The sequence below is a fragment of the Aspergillus affinis genome (assembly GCF_023601865.1).
Source record: "Aspergillus affinis strain CMG 70 chromosome Unknown NODE_90_length_157425_cov_88_179500, whole genome shotgun sequence".
NCBI classification, from domain to species: Eukaryota; Fungi; Ascomycota; class Eurotiomycetes; order Eurotiales; family Aspergillaceae; genus Aspergillus; species Aspergillus affinis.
In genome coordinates, this window is record NW_026515871.1 from 105,492 (window position 1) to 118,962 (window position 13,471).

The 13,471-nt window shown below is 48.8% G+C and overlaps 6 protein-coding genes across 6 annotated transcripts; 2 read left to right on the forward strand and 4 right to left on the reverse strand.

Moving 5' to 3' along the window:
- Window positions 1-773: 773 nt before the first annotated feature.
- KD926_011176 (uncharacterized protein) lies at window positions 774-1,142 on the reverse strand (the record flags this gene model as incomplete). The annotated part of the gene is made up of 1 exon (XM_053103431.1): window positions 774-1,142. The coding sequence occupies one exon, from the start codon at window positions 1,140-1,142 to the stop codon at window positions 774-776; it is 369 nt and encodes a 122-aa protein (XP_052953218.1).
- A 1,331-nt stretch (window positions 1,143-2,473) lies between these two features.
- Window positions 2,474-3,118, forward strand: KD926_011177 (uncharacterized protein; the record flags this gene model as incomplete). The annotated part of the gene is made up of 1 exon (XM_053103432.1): window positions 2,474-3,118. One exon carries the CDS (start codon window positions 2,474-2,476, stop codon window positions 3,116-3,118), a length of 645 nt encoding a protein of 214 aa, XP_052953219.1.
- Window positions 3,119-3,558: 440 nt separating this feature from the next.
- KD926_011178 (NADH-dependent flavin oxidoreductase) lies at window positions 3,559-5,781 on the reverse strand (the record flags this gene model as incomplete). Its single annotated transcript, XM_053103433.1, has 2 exons — window positions 3,559-4,217; window positions 5,256-5,781. 2 exons carry the CDS (start codon window positions 5,779-5,781, stop codon window positions 3,559-3,561), a joined length of 1,185 nt encoding a protein of 394 aa, XP_052953220.1.
- Window positions 5,782-6,247: 466 nt separating this feature from the next.
- KD926_011179 (amino acid transporter) lies at window positions 6,248-7,922 on the reverse strand (the record flags this gene model as incomplete). The annotated part of the gene is made up of 7 exons (XM_053103434.1): window positions 6,248-6,331; window positions 6,383-6,526; window positions 6,578-6,775; window positions 6,820-7,034; window positions 7,084-7,224; window positions 7,273-7,691; window positions 7,750-7,922. The coding sequence occupies 7 exons, from the start codon at window positions 7,920-7,922 to the stop codon at window positions 6,248-6,250; spliced, it is 1,374 nt and encodes a 457-aa protein (XP_052953221.1).
- Window positions 7,923-9,202: 1,280 nt separating this feature from the next.
- KD926_011180 (BTB/POZ domain-containing protein) lies at window positions 9,203-10,429 on the reverse strand (the record flags this gene model as incomplete). Its single annotated transcript, XM_053103435.1, has 4 exons — window positions 9,203-9,726; window positions 9,808-9,904; window positions 9,993-10,250; window positions 10,310-10,429. The coding sequence occupies 4 exons, from the start codon at window positions 10,427-10,429 to the stop codon at window positions 9,203-9,205; spliced, it is 999 nt and encodes a 332-aa protein (XP_052953222.1).
- Window positions 10,430-11,662: 1,233 nt separating this feature from the next.
- Window positions 11,663-13,404, forward strand: KD926_011181 (argininosuccinate synthase; the record flags this gene model as incomplete). Its single annotated transcript, XM_053103436.1, has 10 exons — window positions 11,663-11,702; window positions 11,791-11,829; window positions 11,883-12,038; window positions 12,094-12,386; window positions 12,438-12,456; window positions 12,504-12,536; window positions 12,584-12,850; window positions 12,898-13,024; window positions 13,078-13,132; window positions 13,180-13,404. 10 exons carry the CDS (start codon window positions 11,663-11,665, stop codon window positions 13,402-13,404), a joined length of 1,254 nt encoding a protein of 417 aa, XP_052953223.1.
- Between the last annotated feature and the right edge of the window lie 67 nt (window positions 13,405-13,471).

The following is a 13,471-nucleotide window of genomic DNA, read 5'->3' on the forward strand; positions in this document are numbered from 1 at the left end:
GGAGAGAGATAATAGAGAACTTACTGATTTGTTTGTGCGAAAAGACGCACAATATTCTTGGGGTATCCGTTTGACCCTGTTGTACATGCTGGAATTGATGTATCATTGTTTGTATCCACCTATCTAGATCTGATTCGCTGGTATAGTGGATAACCCGGGGATTAACCCTCCCCGCACCTCAGTACACCTCAATACACCTCAAAGAGACCCTCTATTACTCCTGAACGCACCTCAAAAGGGCCCTCAATTTCAGAAAACAGTTTTAATCAGAATGTCTAAGTCCAACAATTAGAACATTCCAAACGAATTTACGATATACCTATATCATTTGACCTGAATTCTTAATAGCAAATTGATAGAAGAAGACATAACAGTTCAAATAATATAAAAATGAGTGGATTCAGACTACGCCTTCATAGCTTTCTTGAAAAATAGTAGTTTTACCTATTAAAATACACATACTTTACAGTATCTACGATATATATATCTACAACTTAACATATTGTTTTGTCGATGACCTCTGTTGACCACCCACTAAATCGATATTATCGAATATTACTTGTAATTTGTAGGTGACCATGCCTACGATTTACTTTTACATGACTATTTATTCATAATTTATTGTGCTGATAGAGTATTCAATGAAATGTCTACAGGTTGACGGAACAGCTGTTAAAAACAGAGATGAATCATCCATTTTATCCAATCAGAAGAGGAAAAGCGTCGAAAAATTATGCAAATGCAGGTTTATGCGGGTCGATGAGGGTTACCCTTCATCGACCCTCCCGACCCTCAGGGTTGGTTGAGGTGCGAAAGTCTGCACCTGCACCTCTTGAGGTGAAGTGCAGGTTCTGAGATTCCGCACCGCGGGGAGGTGCAAAGCCAGGTCTATTTGCGACTGGGTTTAGTAGGACCAGTCGGAGTCTCCGCATATGCTTGGCGATTTGTTCATGGGTCTTGGCATTATGAAACACGGACTCCAGATGGTCGGGGTGAATAAAGACGAACGTGCATTCTGATGGGAGGTTTTTGATCGTCTCAGGTGGTATGACTGTAGTGGGAGTTTCTTCGTTTGAGGGGTAATAGATGCGGAGAGTCGGAACTCGCAGGTCATCCGTAGTGACGAGGATTTCTTGGCCCATGGTAACAAGGGACGGTTTTGAGTAGTACTGTGTCTCAGAGGATGATGGAAATGATGTTTGGGCGATGGATGTTGATACGGGGAAGGAGATGTTGAGAGTGAGATGCTGATGTTGAGGTGATGGGGGCAAGAAGGAAGCATTGCACAAAGCAGGTCATATGGTCTGACTCAAACCTGCCTAAGGCTGTGGAATCACCACGAGGGAACCCCCCCTATTGGATACACAATTCCAAAGGTTTCAAGCGGGTTGAAGCTGACTGGATTTTCATAGGTATCAGTAATCATGTGTCACGTACTGACCAACATACCTACGAATTGATTGCAGGAAATCCCCGCCATCCCCTGTCAAGCCCCCGGATGATTGGGATGCCAATTTTCCTACTAATATCTGCCTGTAGAAGAATTCCGTCTTTTGATGCAAGGCATCTTCCTCAAGAAGAGACAACGGCATGGATCCTGTGTAGCTTGTCATTGTGCCAAGGAAGCCTGGACCAACCGATCTTAGAAAACCGTTATGTTCAAGTACATTGAATGTCACGCTATACACGCAGCCAATGTCACATTAGCATCATGATGTATGCTTTGTGAAATAAGCCAAGCATAATAGGCCTCGTAAGCAATCCCCATGTCTTGGAGCTTGCGTTTTTTCTGTCTCTCTCAATTCAAGAAAAGCCGTTTATTGAGTGGTCAAGCTGTCACTTGTCTTGGGGCTGAAAGTAATAGGCTATTCCAACTAAAACAGACACAAAGTGGACAAGGGAATGCTTGTGTAACTTTAACTCGGCATTGAGTCGGTGAGCCTTGATAGTTTTTAGCTGCCGATGGTTTTGTTCATCTACCTACAACCTCGGTCAATCAGAGTGATAATAATTTTTCTGCAAAACAACCTTCCCTACGGCTCATCTCTTGTAGCCTTTGTTGTTGCGACTATTCCATTGTCCATTGAAGTTCCTTTTCAGGTACCCAAAGACAACTTTATTTCCGAAATTCTCGGCGCATAGACGTGTACCTCATTCTGTTCTCGTCCTGTTGCTTCACGGACCCCTAGGCTAGCTGTCGAGGTCAGCACCACTTGCTGTAGTCGTATGACCCCAGTTCGTATACGAACTGTTGCACAAAAGTCGGAGATTTAATGACTCGCTGATTATACTCCAGCCTCAAAGCGAGCCGCATTGTAGGAGATCAAGCCCCATAATGAAAGATATAAAGGCTCCTTGAATTTCCACACAGGTTGGAAAATTAAACAGCACACATCTCTCCGAAGAACTCCCAGACAAACTATAACGCACAGCACATCCTTTAAAGAGAAGTCCAGCCCCTTACGACCTCACAATGCATTTCAAAATTTCTTTTCTGGCAATCCTCATCTCCTTCCTCGCCCTCGCCAATGCAGTTACCCTGCACCAATATAGCCGGCCCCGCTGCGGCGGCAGACACGCTGTCTGTCGCAACATCGGCCCCAGGGTTTGCTGTCAGGCCACTAATCGCGTGTTCGCCTCAGGCGGCTGCACCGGCTGCACATCCACCGATTTCCACATAACCTGGAACAAAGTTGGGCAGAATTACTGCGGAAGATCCGCAGCTTCTACCAACGGAGGTCGTTGTATCTCTGGCGGCTCAAACCTTCGAGGACACTCTTGGTGCCGGCTCTGCCGCACTATTACTCGCAGGGGGGAAGATGAAGATGCCACTTGTACTTCGACTGTTGAGCCAGACGCTCTTGAGATTGGGAACAAGTGGTTTTCTGTCAATGAAACAGTTTCTGGAGATAGCAGGAACGCTCTGTGGGCGCTGTGGGACAGCGAGGCAGCTGATGATAGTGTCCCGCAGAATCTGTTGAGATATGAGATTGAGGCGGTGGCGGATGATGAGATTGATGCGCAGGTGACTGAGGGTAATGCGGATGAGGAGCCAGGACAACCGGAGGTAGAACTCCCGGGTGAGGTTCCTGACGGAGCCGAGGAGGGTGCAGAGTAACTGTAGGTGTCCGTTGTTGATACAGCTAGGGGCGCTGGCATTTAGTTCGAGATGGGCTCGTGTAGTGAACAACAGCAGGTTAGGAGAGAGCTATGGTACTTTCTTTTGTGATTTGAGATTGCGTGGAGGTCAGCATTTTGGACCTCCCAGTCTACCAATATAACATTCTTCCTGACTTTAGCAAGTTCATAACTCTAATCCTGACATAGTCGTTTCATCCAGTAGAAGCTCTTTCCTGTTTACGGATGTCTTTCAAAAGAGGGCTTTGTTAAACGATTATTTTCCAGTCGTGTAAAAAGATACTTAAGTCTAGCCATCTTCGAAGGATGACCACAAACTTCTTCAAATGATAAACACTCAATGAAAGTCTATATTTCTATAGCAATGCAAGTCTAATCTATGTCTAGTCTATTTTAGAAAGCAAATCAAAAGCCACCTCCTTACTCGAAGATAGAGGCCTTCATCGAGTTTGGCTGAATATAGTCCGAAGAGCCGCGAGAACTGGTAAATCCCCACCGAATTTGCGCCGCCATCGAAATTTCCACGTTCAGATCTTTGGAGAAATGCCACGCCATGCCCGTATTCCGCTGGAATGTCCTTCCCACCAACACTACATCCAGGTTATAGTCCTGCAAGATCTCCTGGGCCAAGTGCGCGTGATTAATCATTCCGACCGCGGCAACCAGCAAGCGATCACCAACCGCTTTCTTCACGACTGCCGCGAAAGGTGTCTGGAAAGTGGCTCCGGGACCGCCGCCGTATGTGATTTTTTGGGCGCCGTGGATACTACCGCTGCTGATGTCGATCAGGTCTACATGGCCTTGAGCTGCCAATGTGCGAGCAAATTCAACGGTATCATCGGCTTTCCAGCCCTTCTCGTCGGCGAGGCTCTTCTCCAGCCAGTCTGTGGCGGAAATGCGGAAGAATACGGGCATCTTAGGGCCCACGGTCCCACGTGTCAGCTCAGCGACCTCCAAGGCGAGTCGGATGCGGTTCTCAAAGCTGCCACCATACTGATCGGTCCGATGGTTTGCAGAAGGGCTCATGAAGGAAGAGATCAGGTATCCGTGGGCATCGTGAATTTCAATGAAGTCTACGCCTGCAGTCAAAGCTCTCTTAACCGATGCCACCCAAGCATCCTTAAGGTCCTAGATATCTTGGGCACTCATTTCGTTCGGCACGATACCTCCGTCGGCGAAAGGAGTCGCACTCGGGCCTTTGAGATCCTTAACCCATCCACCAATCGCATTTGTCGCGTCGCCTCCGCCTAACCAAGGGACGAGGGTCGATGCCTTCCGAACTTATGCCTTTATACTGTAGATATTAAACCTTCCAGGCCAGGATAGCCACAAATAAACAACACTACATCCTAATTTTCGAATCTTATTCTTTTAATTAGTATTATTGATCTTCAGTATTATGCATTTTGATGGGGAAACATTGGCATGTCATTCTACTACGTAGGTATTCAGGATCCAAATTCAGAAAATATCTATAATGGACTAGCGCTATTTGGTGTTCCGAGGATTTCTTGACTCTTGGGACATCTGGGCTTGTGTTATCTTTCGACGGAGAAAGCCCAGAAAAATGTTTGCCATATTGGTGCAGCGCGGTAACTACAGCATTTCCTCCTAGGGAAAAGGTCGTGGGTATCAGAAGGAAAAATAGCTTCTCTGGTTCGTCATTTTCGTGATGGCAGTGATGGGTTTTTTGGGGAGTGTGGCGGGCAAAAGTGGACTAGGAGTGGAGAAACAAGCAAGGGGGAGATCGCTAGTTGGGGTGCAGTTTATTGAGGTTACTCACTCGGCACTCAGTCTTCCGCTCACCCCGTGCCCAGTAGTCGCCTCAGGCCACTCAGGGCGTGTTCAGATCTACCCAGTGAGCAAAAAGCGGCGAGGGGAGAGCACAAAAACGGAAAGGGAAAGCTGTCGTCCTGGCTAGAAAATCAAGTACATATGTTGAAAAAGTGACCTAACTCCGATTTCTGGGAACGCATGACAGTGAGTATCAAAAGCAAACCGCATACAGCAAACCCAAATATTGCACGAACGCTTCAATCAGATCCACTCCATGCACCACTTCTTCTCATCCTCAGACTGACTACTAAAAGAAGGGCCCTCACTCTCTCCAGACTCACTCAGTTCCTCAATCTTTCTCCCAGTGTTTCTCTCCATCTCATCGCTAACCGGCACATAAGAGGACGAAGGGTTCTTCTTGATCGAATAAAACTCCTCCTTGAAACGAGCGAGATTCTCTCTTTCCTCCTTATCTTGGATAGCCTTCTCAGCCCTCAACTTATTCCTCAAATAGACCGCGTCCTTATGCTGATTCGAGAGGAACTCAACGGCCGTGTTTTGGCAACCCTCTTCCGACTCCACATTCGCCGGGATGTTCACCTCGAATTTGTAGGTGTAGTAGTCCTCCCAAGGCTCATGGGTGTAGCATTGATACTCTCGGTTCCGCACCTTGTCGAGCACAACCTCCATGATGTCGACGTTGTCGGCTAGGGCCATGTCGTGGAAATGGACCACGATCCAGCGGGTGCCACCGAGGAACTCTTGCGGGGACACGCTGCGGGAAAGTTTTGGACGGGGTGTGAAACGGCCCACGGGGGTAGAAGGGGCCACGGGGGTAGAACGATCCATGGGGGTAGAACGGCCCATGATGAGAACACAGAATCAGAAGTCTGTTGAATGAGTTATTGCGAGGCCTTCTTTCGATAGAGGCGAAGGCTTTGCTAGAGGTGGTTGAATAGATCATATCATAACACAGCGCGAGTATATATACCCGTAACCACCATTTCAGAAGAAACGTGAGGCTTCACAGAAGTAGGTATCTCCCTATAGAGTGAGGAAATCGAGGCCATAGCTGAAAGTCGCGTCGGTTTGCATATCTATCTTCTTTGTGTTGGTACCCCATTTACTGGACCGAACAAAGAACCATTGTCTACAAACCATGGTTGGCCACAACGCCATTCTCCTCAGTAAAATGGAATATTTCAACTGTTAAAATCAAATCACATGCAGTATTTTCTTTATGAACAATGATTCTTCTAGGAAGTTTAGAAGAAGAAATGCGGGCTAAATCATGGAAGTGGAAATTATGCGAATGGAGGTGATCTCAAAGACTTCACGAATTATCGGCGCAAGAAAAGCTTGCGCTGCTAGGATCGTCATGTATCGTTTTGCCGGAGGTGTAAAGGCCGAGACCACACTAAATTAATTAGAAAAGCGAGATAGAAAGGGTCTTAGGAATGCTTCTTACCAGGGTAAGACCGACAACAATAGCAAGAACGTTGATGCAAGATAATAGGATTTTGCGGGGTGATGCGAACCAACGCCCCTTGTTCATCCAGAACCAGAAGATGCCAGGAAGGGCAAAGGAGAACCAGCTTGCAAACAAAGAAACCTATCCCCAATAGTCAGCACGTAGCCATTTGTACCGAAGGGTTAAACTCACAATTAAACTAAGAAGACTGTTGAACACGGGAATAGACATGGCAATGATCCAGGCGATGATCCAAAGACAGCCGACAATACCAATCCATGACCCAACAGATACGAAATCCTTCGTATGAATTCGGGCTGTTCCGGCAAACAATCGGATGTAGATCGATTTACAGGCGATGTGGCTGATGATAACACCGGCAATGACAATCTAGAAAAATTAGCTCAGCCCGGCTAGCTTGTAGGGGGACATACTGTTGGTAGAGCAATTCCGTAGGCGATCCTCGAGATCAGGGGCCCGGCGGACCCTAGGGCCGGGGAGGTCACGTCCTCCCCTGCATATCGGTAGATAACCACAGATGCAACAAGATAGATCGAGAGGTCGAGGCCTTGCAGCATGGCCAGGGATTTCGGGAAGTTCCTTGGCTCTTCAAGTTCAGACATCATGGTAAAGAAAGTATTGTGGGTTGCTGAACAAACGTTATTACGACTTTCTCCAGCCCAAAACTAAGAACTCACCGAAGGTAAAGACAATGTTAGATGCAGCCGTGAAGCCAGTGACTAGGTCGGTCTTCACCGCCGCCTGGACTGGTTTCGGGTCGTTCTGAACGCCGACAGCAATGATCGTTAATAACAGGGCGGCCATGATGCTCGTAAACGCTACACAATGTCAGTGTCCTGTTCGCACAGGAAAAGCGCATAACTCACAAATAGCCGAAAGCCATGTCATTCCCTTCAGGGTTCGGGGAAGAGCAAAACAGAAAGAAAGTACTAGTCCCACAACCCCGAAGACGATGGAGCAGGTGGCATGTTTGGTGATCGTGTTCATGGCCACCGTGAAGGTCAATATATGACTCGCCATCAGAAACACCAGGTACAGGACATTACTGCCGAATAGCAGCTCCCGGCCGAAGCGGCCCATTAAGACCTCACCAGCGTCTGCCGTGCTGGAGATATGGGGATACCGCCACTTGAACTGGCCGGTCACATAACCGGTATAGGTTGCTAACCCGCCCAGGCCGATGAGAATTCCCATCGCAGGACCCAGTCCCAGCGCTGCAATTGCCGATGGGAGGGCGAGAACCCCGAGAGAAACGGTCTCGGCCACCATGAGCAGGCCGCATTGCCTGGATGGGATACAATTAATAACGAGCAAACCTACCGATTAGAGAGACCGATACATACCACCATTTCAAAGTCTTATATTTGACCTCCGCGTGCTCCTCGTTGCCGAATGCATCCTCCCGACAGGACCCGATATCAACCTTGTCCCCGTCAATTGGCAGATCATGCTTTTCTTTCTGGACAGTCTCAACGTCGACCGCTTCAGACGCCATGCTAGGCGGATGGTGATCCATTTCTCGAGTGAAGGTGCATGCATCCAAGGGAGAGAAAAGCTAATCAGGCAATGGAGGATGGCAATCGAATTCCAGGCGGTGGAGTCAGCGCAAGGGACGGAGTCACGGAAGAGTTTGCCAGTCAGATGTTCCCCGTTCACCGATGTGGGGTCACTGACCAGAGATTGATGGCCGTCGATAAATCGCCGCCGTGGAATTTCTCGTTGTGCAATTTCGACGGGGGTTGCATTCGTCGTCCCCCACATAGTCCGCCGTCTGAGGGCTCCGTTACGTAACGCCACCATCCTGAGTCACTCCCAGGGCGCAAATGCGCTCCCAATCGACGACGGCCAGCGAGGCGTGCAATTCTTTCTTCCGAGAGCCTAATTCCGCACGCTGTCAAATTTCCCTTACTAACGAACTTACTTTTCCGTCGCCATCGAGGTCCCTAAAGTCTGGGGTAACTCACAAATCCCTTGTTCCTATTTCTTATTGTGGGCTCCACTCCGGAACCAGCGAAAAGCTCCACTCTCCTTCAACCGAAAGGGTCTAAAACAGGGGAATGACCGCATGATGCCTTGTATTTCGACTTTCGAAACAAGTTGATCGGGTTGAGGCACGGGTAAGGAGCAGGGGAAACTAAATTCAACATTTCTAGTCATGTTCATGTCGAACGAGAAGGTCTTTCGAATGCCCACTGCACGTTCAAGACCTGGGAGGTTTTCTCACGAGCCTTCGTCTCATGATGAAAGGGTTGTCTCCAGGTCGCTAAGATGAGGACATGTGAACCTTGGGTTTTTAAGATCCCATCTGCTGACAGGTTCTTGTTCGCTGAAGTACGATGCTATACTCATGAAATATTTCTTGTAACACTATATCCTGAAGCAAGACTCTCTACGGTGGGCCATCGTAGTGACACAGTATCTTGATTGGCAGCTAGTCAAATCGGAGAAATTCTGGCGGAGAAATCTTTTTATTCTGAGGAACTGTGGAGTTGACAGAAACACTTCCTACCGACAAGTCAGCGCGTCGTATCGCAAATCTTTGGCTACCTGGTGCAGTACCTCGTCTATCCGTCGAAAAGAGGCCAGGCGATATAAACTTCCTACTTCTACTATTATGCTGCCTTGGCAACTTAACAGGAACTCATGTCGGTAAATTAAGCACAGTAAAACATCGAGCATCAATTCGTTATTCTCGGTATGACAGAAATTAGGAAAGCCCGTTGATACACCGTGGCATAGAATTTTCCGGATCCGAATGACCAGTTCGTGTCTTTCTGTGCACCATATCCTCCACGGCTAAGAATCGGCGATCAGTTCTTTCTTCTCGCGGCGCCCCATGAAGCTGAACCACCATGTCGGTTCACCGTGTTTGATTCGACAATGAGCGTCGTACTTCTTTCGCGACATATGATGGCCCCAGTATTCGATGTCGCCGTCGCGCCGGTACTTGACATCCTTGCTGCTTTTCATGCAATCTAGACAAAGGCCGTCAAAGTAATTTCTCACCCGGCGAACGGTATCATAGACAACCTGTCCCCAGTTCCTCGAGCATTTGCACAGAAGCATACCGGTGTTGGGACCATGTGCGTTCATTCGACTGCTCCCGAATCGTTTAAGCCGCTTCAGCATGGTTTCAATGCTGGTCTTTGCCATCGTATCCTCCAACGGCCATGCCTGAATCCGTCGAAGTTCCGCCAAAAAGTTGAACACTGTGCGCTCTTTACAGCTGCACTTGCCCGTGTCCACAATTTCGCAAATTAGTTCGAACAAGCCTCGGTGAAGAATCGTACGCAGTCGCCCTTTTGCGGTTTTCAACTGTTCTAGAAGACATATTAGCATTGATTTCTTGATTTTTTTGTTGTTTGTGTGAGCAAGCAAACTTCATGGTTGAGGAGACTTACGGATCACCCGACTTGGTAGACGCATCCTGAAGTCGGTTGTCGGGTTCACTTCAGAGATATGGTGCTCCCAGTTGTACGCTAATTCTCTGGTTATGATCTGGAATCCGGGGGCGTAATCAAAAGCGAAACAGGGGAATAGAGTCTGAGATTCGAATTCACACAGCTCTTTTTTTATCAAGAGGAACTTCGAAATCAAACCAGGATCCGAACCAAGTTTTCATCTTAGTACGATCGATATCATACTTGTCGCTCACCATGACGAGGTGCCATGTGACCTCAATCGAGAGACACCAAAATTCTGTCTCTTTGAGTGTGGCATGAAAAAGCCGTAACCACATCTCCATAGCTTTGACATTATCACCTTGCAAGGTCACGGTGCTTTTGCTCGCCTCGGCCCATCGTTTTCGCAACATATTCTGAAAGACCGGGCTGGCTTCCGCTACCTTATTCCTTTCAACGCGAAAAGTGCCAACCTTCTTGAGAGGCTCCGTGACGGTATCACCGGTTTTGTCTTCCTCCCATGCCAGTCTTCGTACTCCTCTACCACTAGGGTCATCTCGGCATTGTCCGAGATATCGATGGTTTCCTCATAGATATTTTGTGCGCGCTGTGGCTGCGACATCTTGCAGTCAACCGTACAGAGTACAGACTTGTAAAACTAAACTTGTGTCACTTCGAAGGTTATCCTGCTGTCCGTCGCTTCCAGATGTGCTCATGTAAATATGTGCTCGCCTTTCAAAGGGTTAATCGAGAGTAAAGCCAGGATCAATTGATTCGAAGTGTAGGTTTGAAATGAGTGTTATTCGCTGAATGGACAACGATAGGCGAGCTGTCGGCGAAGTGAGACTAAGACAGAAGTGAGATTCGAACCAGTCAAGACAGTCAGGTCGACGGACTAATATGAAGATAAATGGAGAAGTATTGATAAGAAGACAGAGGCGAGAGAAAAGATGAGACGACTGTTTGTGTGCGTAGGTAGAAAAGATTGTAGACAATTCCGACGATGATTCTAGAGGAATAAGAGGTTTTCAGGTATGGAGGAGACAACAAACGCGTATGCTTGGTACATGGCCTCGTCAACGAAGAAGGCAGGGAACAGAAACCATAAGGGCGAAAGTGAATAGAATCAGAAACTGAGATGTGTAATGAAACTGGTGTTAATTTTGATCATTTCTTTACTCGCCCTAGTTCTGAGGTGTGGTTTTGTAGGAGAGTGAATGACAGGTGTTATACAGGCAGAGAGTAGTTGTTTTCTTGGTTACTATGCCATCTCTCTCTCTCTCTTTTTTTTTTCTCTCTCTCACGTTCCAGTTCTGGCACGTGTCATGGTGAGCTTTATACGGATTGAACCGGTCACTTTCATGAAGCTATTCAGTTTCCAGTATTATACCGTTTCCAGGTCAAAAAATATAGTTTGCTAGAGATATATCGTGGACCGGATATTGCGTTCATGGAAAGTAATCATAACCCCAAAATAAGCTGCCAAGCACAGAAATATGCATGCATGTCATCATACCTCATCTAAAGTGAGGAGGTCATTACGATCGGCCATAAGCTGTATACTTCCCATTCCGATGCTATCGGACTTGAGGCATCAGGGAGGCGCTGACCTAAGGCGATGACGTATCACGTGCAGTGCCAAGAGGACCCCCTGGCATGAGTCACGGGACGCCCCGGGTGAGTCAGTCGAGCCGATACCGCATCGGGACCCCACCGCCCATTCTTTTATCTCTGGCCGTCTGCTGCTTCTCCATCCTTCTTCCTGTTATTCTCTCCGAACGTCCTGGTCTTGCTCTTTCTCTCTCCCTCCCTGCTACTCCTCAATTCCCTCTCCACATTCTCCTATCCAACCACAATGTCGGACGCTAAGCCTCGTGTTTGTCTGGCCTACTCAGGTACTGTTTGCTCCCTCCTGCCCCGCATCCTGGCGGTGGTTTATTTGGCGTCTGGAGAACCTTTGTGACTAACACCGATTTCTTTTAGGCGGTCTTGACACCAGCTGCATTCTGCGCTGGTTGATCGGTATTACGCCCACTTATCACCGATACCTTCCCTGTCGCTAACGGATTGATCAGAGGAGGGCTACGATGTCGTCTGCTTCCTCGGCAACGTCGGCCAGGAGGAGGACTGGGCCGCCGTCGAGGAGAAGGCCCTGAAGATTGGCGCGAAGAAGATGATCATTGAGGACCTCCGTCGGGAGTTCGTTACGGAACTCTGCTTCCCCGCCATCCGTAAGATCGCCCCGACCGTCTCGCCGAGAAGAATGTGGAAATAATGGAATGACAGAGTGCAATGCCATCTACGAGGGCCGTTACCTCCTCGGTACCAGCTTGGCCCGTCCCGTCATCGCTCGCGCTCAGATGCGCGCTGCCCAGCGCGAAGGCTGCCAGTTCGTCTCCCACGGTGCTACCGGCAAGGGTAACGACCAGGTCCGTTTCGAACTGGCTTTCTACGCCATCCAGCCCTCCATCAAGATCATCGCCCCTTGGCGTGATCCCAAGTTCTTCAAGCGTTTCGCCGGCCGTAACGATCTGCTGGACTACGCTGCCCAGACCGGCATCCCCGTTACCTCCACCAAGGTATGTATCCAATTTCTGGACCGCTCGATAATGATAGCTAATATCCTCTAGGCCAAGCCCTGGTCGATGGGTTAGTTCCCCCTATCAACTGGAAATTGGACTATGCTAATTAGTTAGATGCCAACTCTGCTCACTGCAGTTACGAGGCTGGTAAGTTGCACCCGTTCCACCCGGTCGGTCGCATTCTAACGTCTCAGGTGTCCTCGAGGACCCCGACCACACTCCCCCCGCCGACATGTGGACTATGACCAACGACCCCCTGAACGCCCCCAACGAGCCCGTCGACATCTCCATCGAGTTCGAGAAGGGTATCCCCGTCAAGGTCACCACCCCAGAGAAGACATACACCGACCCCGTTGAGCTCTTCAATGCGCTTAACAAGCTCGGATACACCCACGCCATCGGCCGTATTGATATCGTTGAGAACCGATTCATCGGCCTGAAGAGCCGTGGCTGCTACGACTGTAAGTCTTGGCATCCCTTGTGTTGTCGGTGTAGACTAACGGATCAGCCCCCGCCATGACCATCCTGCGTGATGCTCACCTTGACCTGGAGGGTCTTGTCCTGGACGGCCAGGTCCGCTCCCTCCGTGACCAGTTCGTTACCCACAACTGGTCCATCCTGCTCTACAACGGCTAGTAAGTGTTCTTTGACCTGTCAACCGTTGCTATCCAAATCTAACGTCGTCTAGCTACTTCAGTGCCGAGCGTGAGTTTATCGAGAACAGTCTCGTCTACAGCCAGAAGGTACGTTCCTTTATCTCTCCCTGCATCGGCTCCGCTAACAATACCAGCGTGTCAACGGTCAAGTCCGTATGCGCCTCTACAAGGGCAACGCCTACGTCCTCGGACGCTCCTCCAACACCGAGAAGCTCTATTCCGCCGAGGAAGCCTCCATGGACTCCCTGGAGGACTTTGAGCCCACCGACACCACCGGCTTCGTTGCCATCCAGTCGATCCGTCTCAAGAAGTACGGTCTCCAGAAGGCCGAGGAGGGCGAGTCCCTCAGCCGTGCTTAAATCTTTGCTCGGCAACACATTCAAAAAGGGAAGGACAGCATGGAGGTTAGAAATGTAAAATGACGAT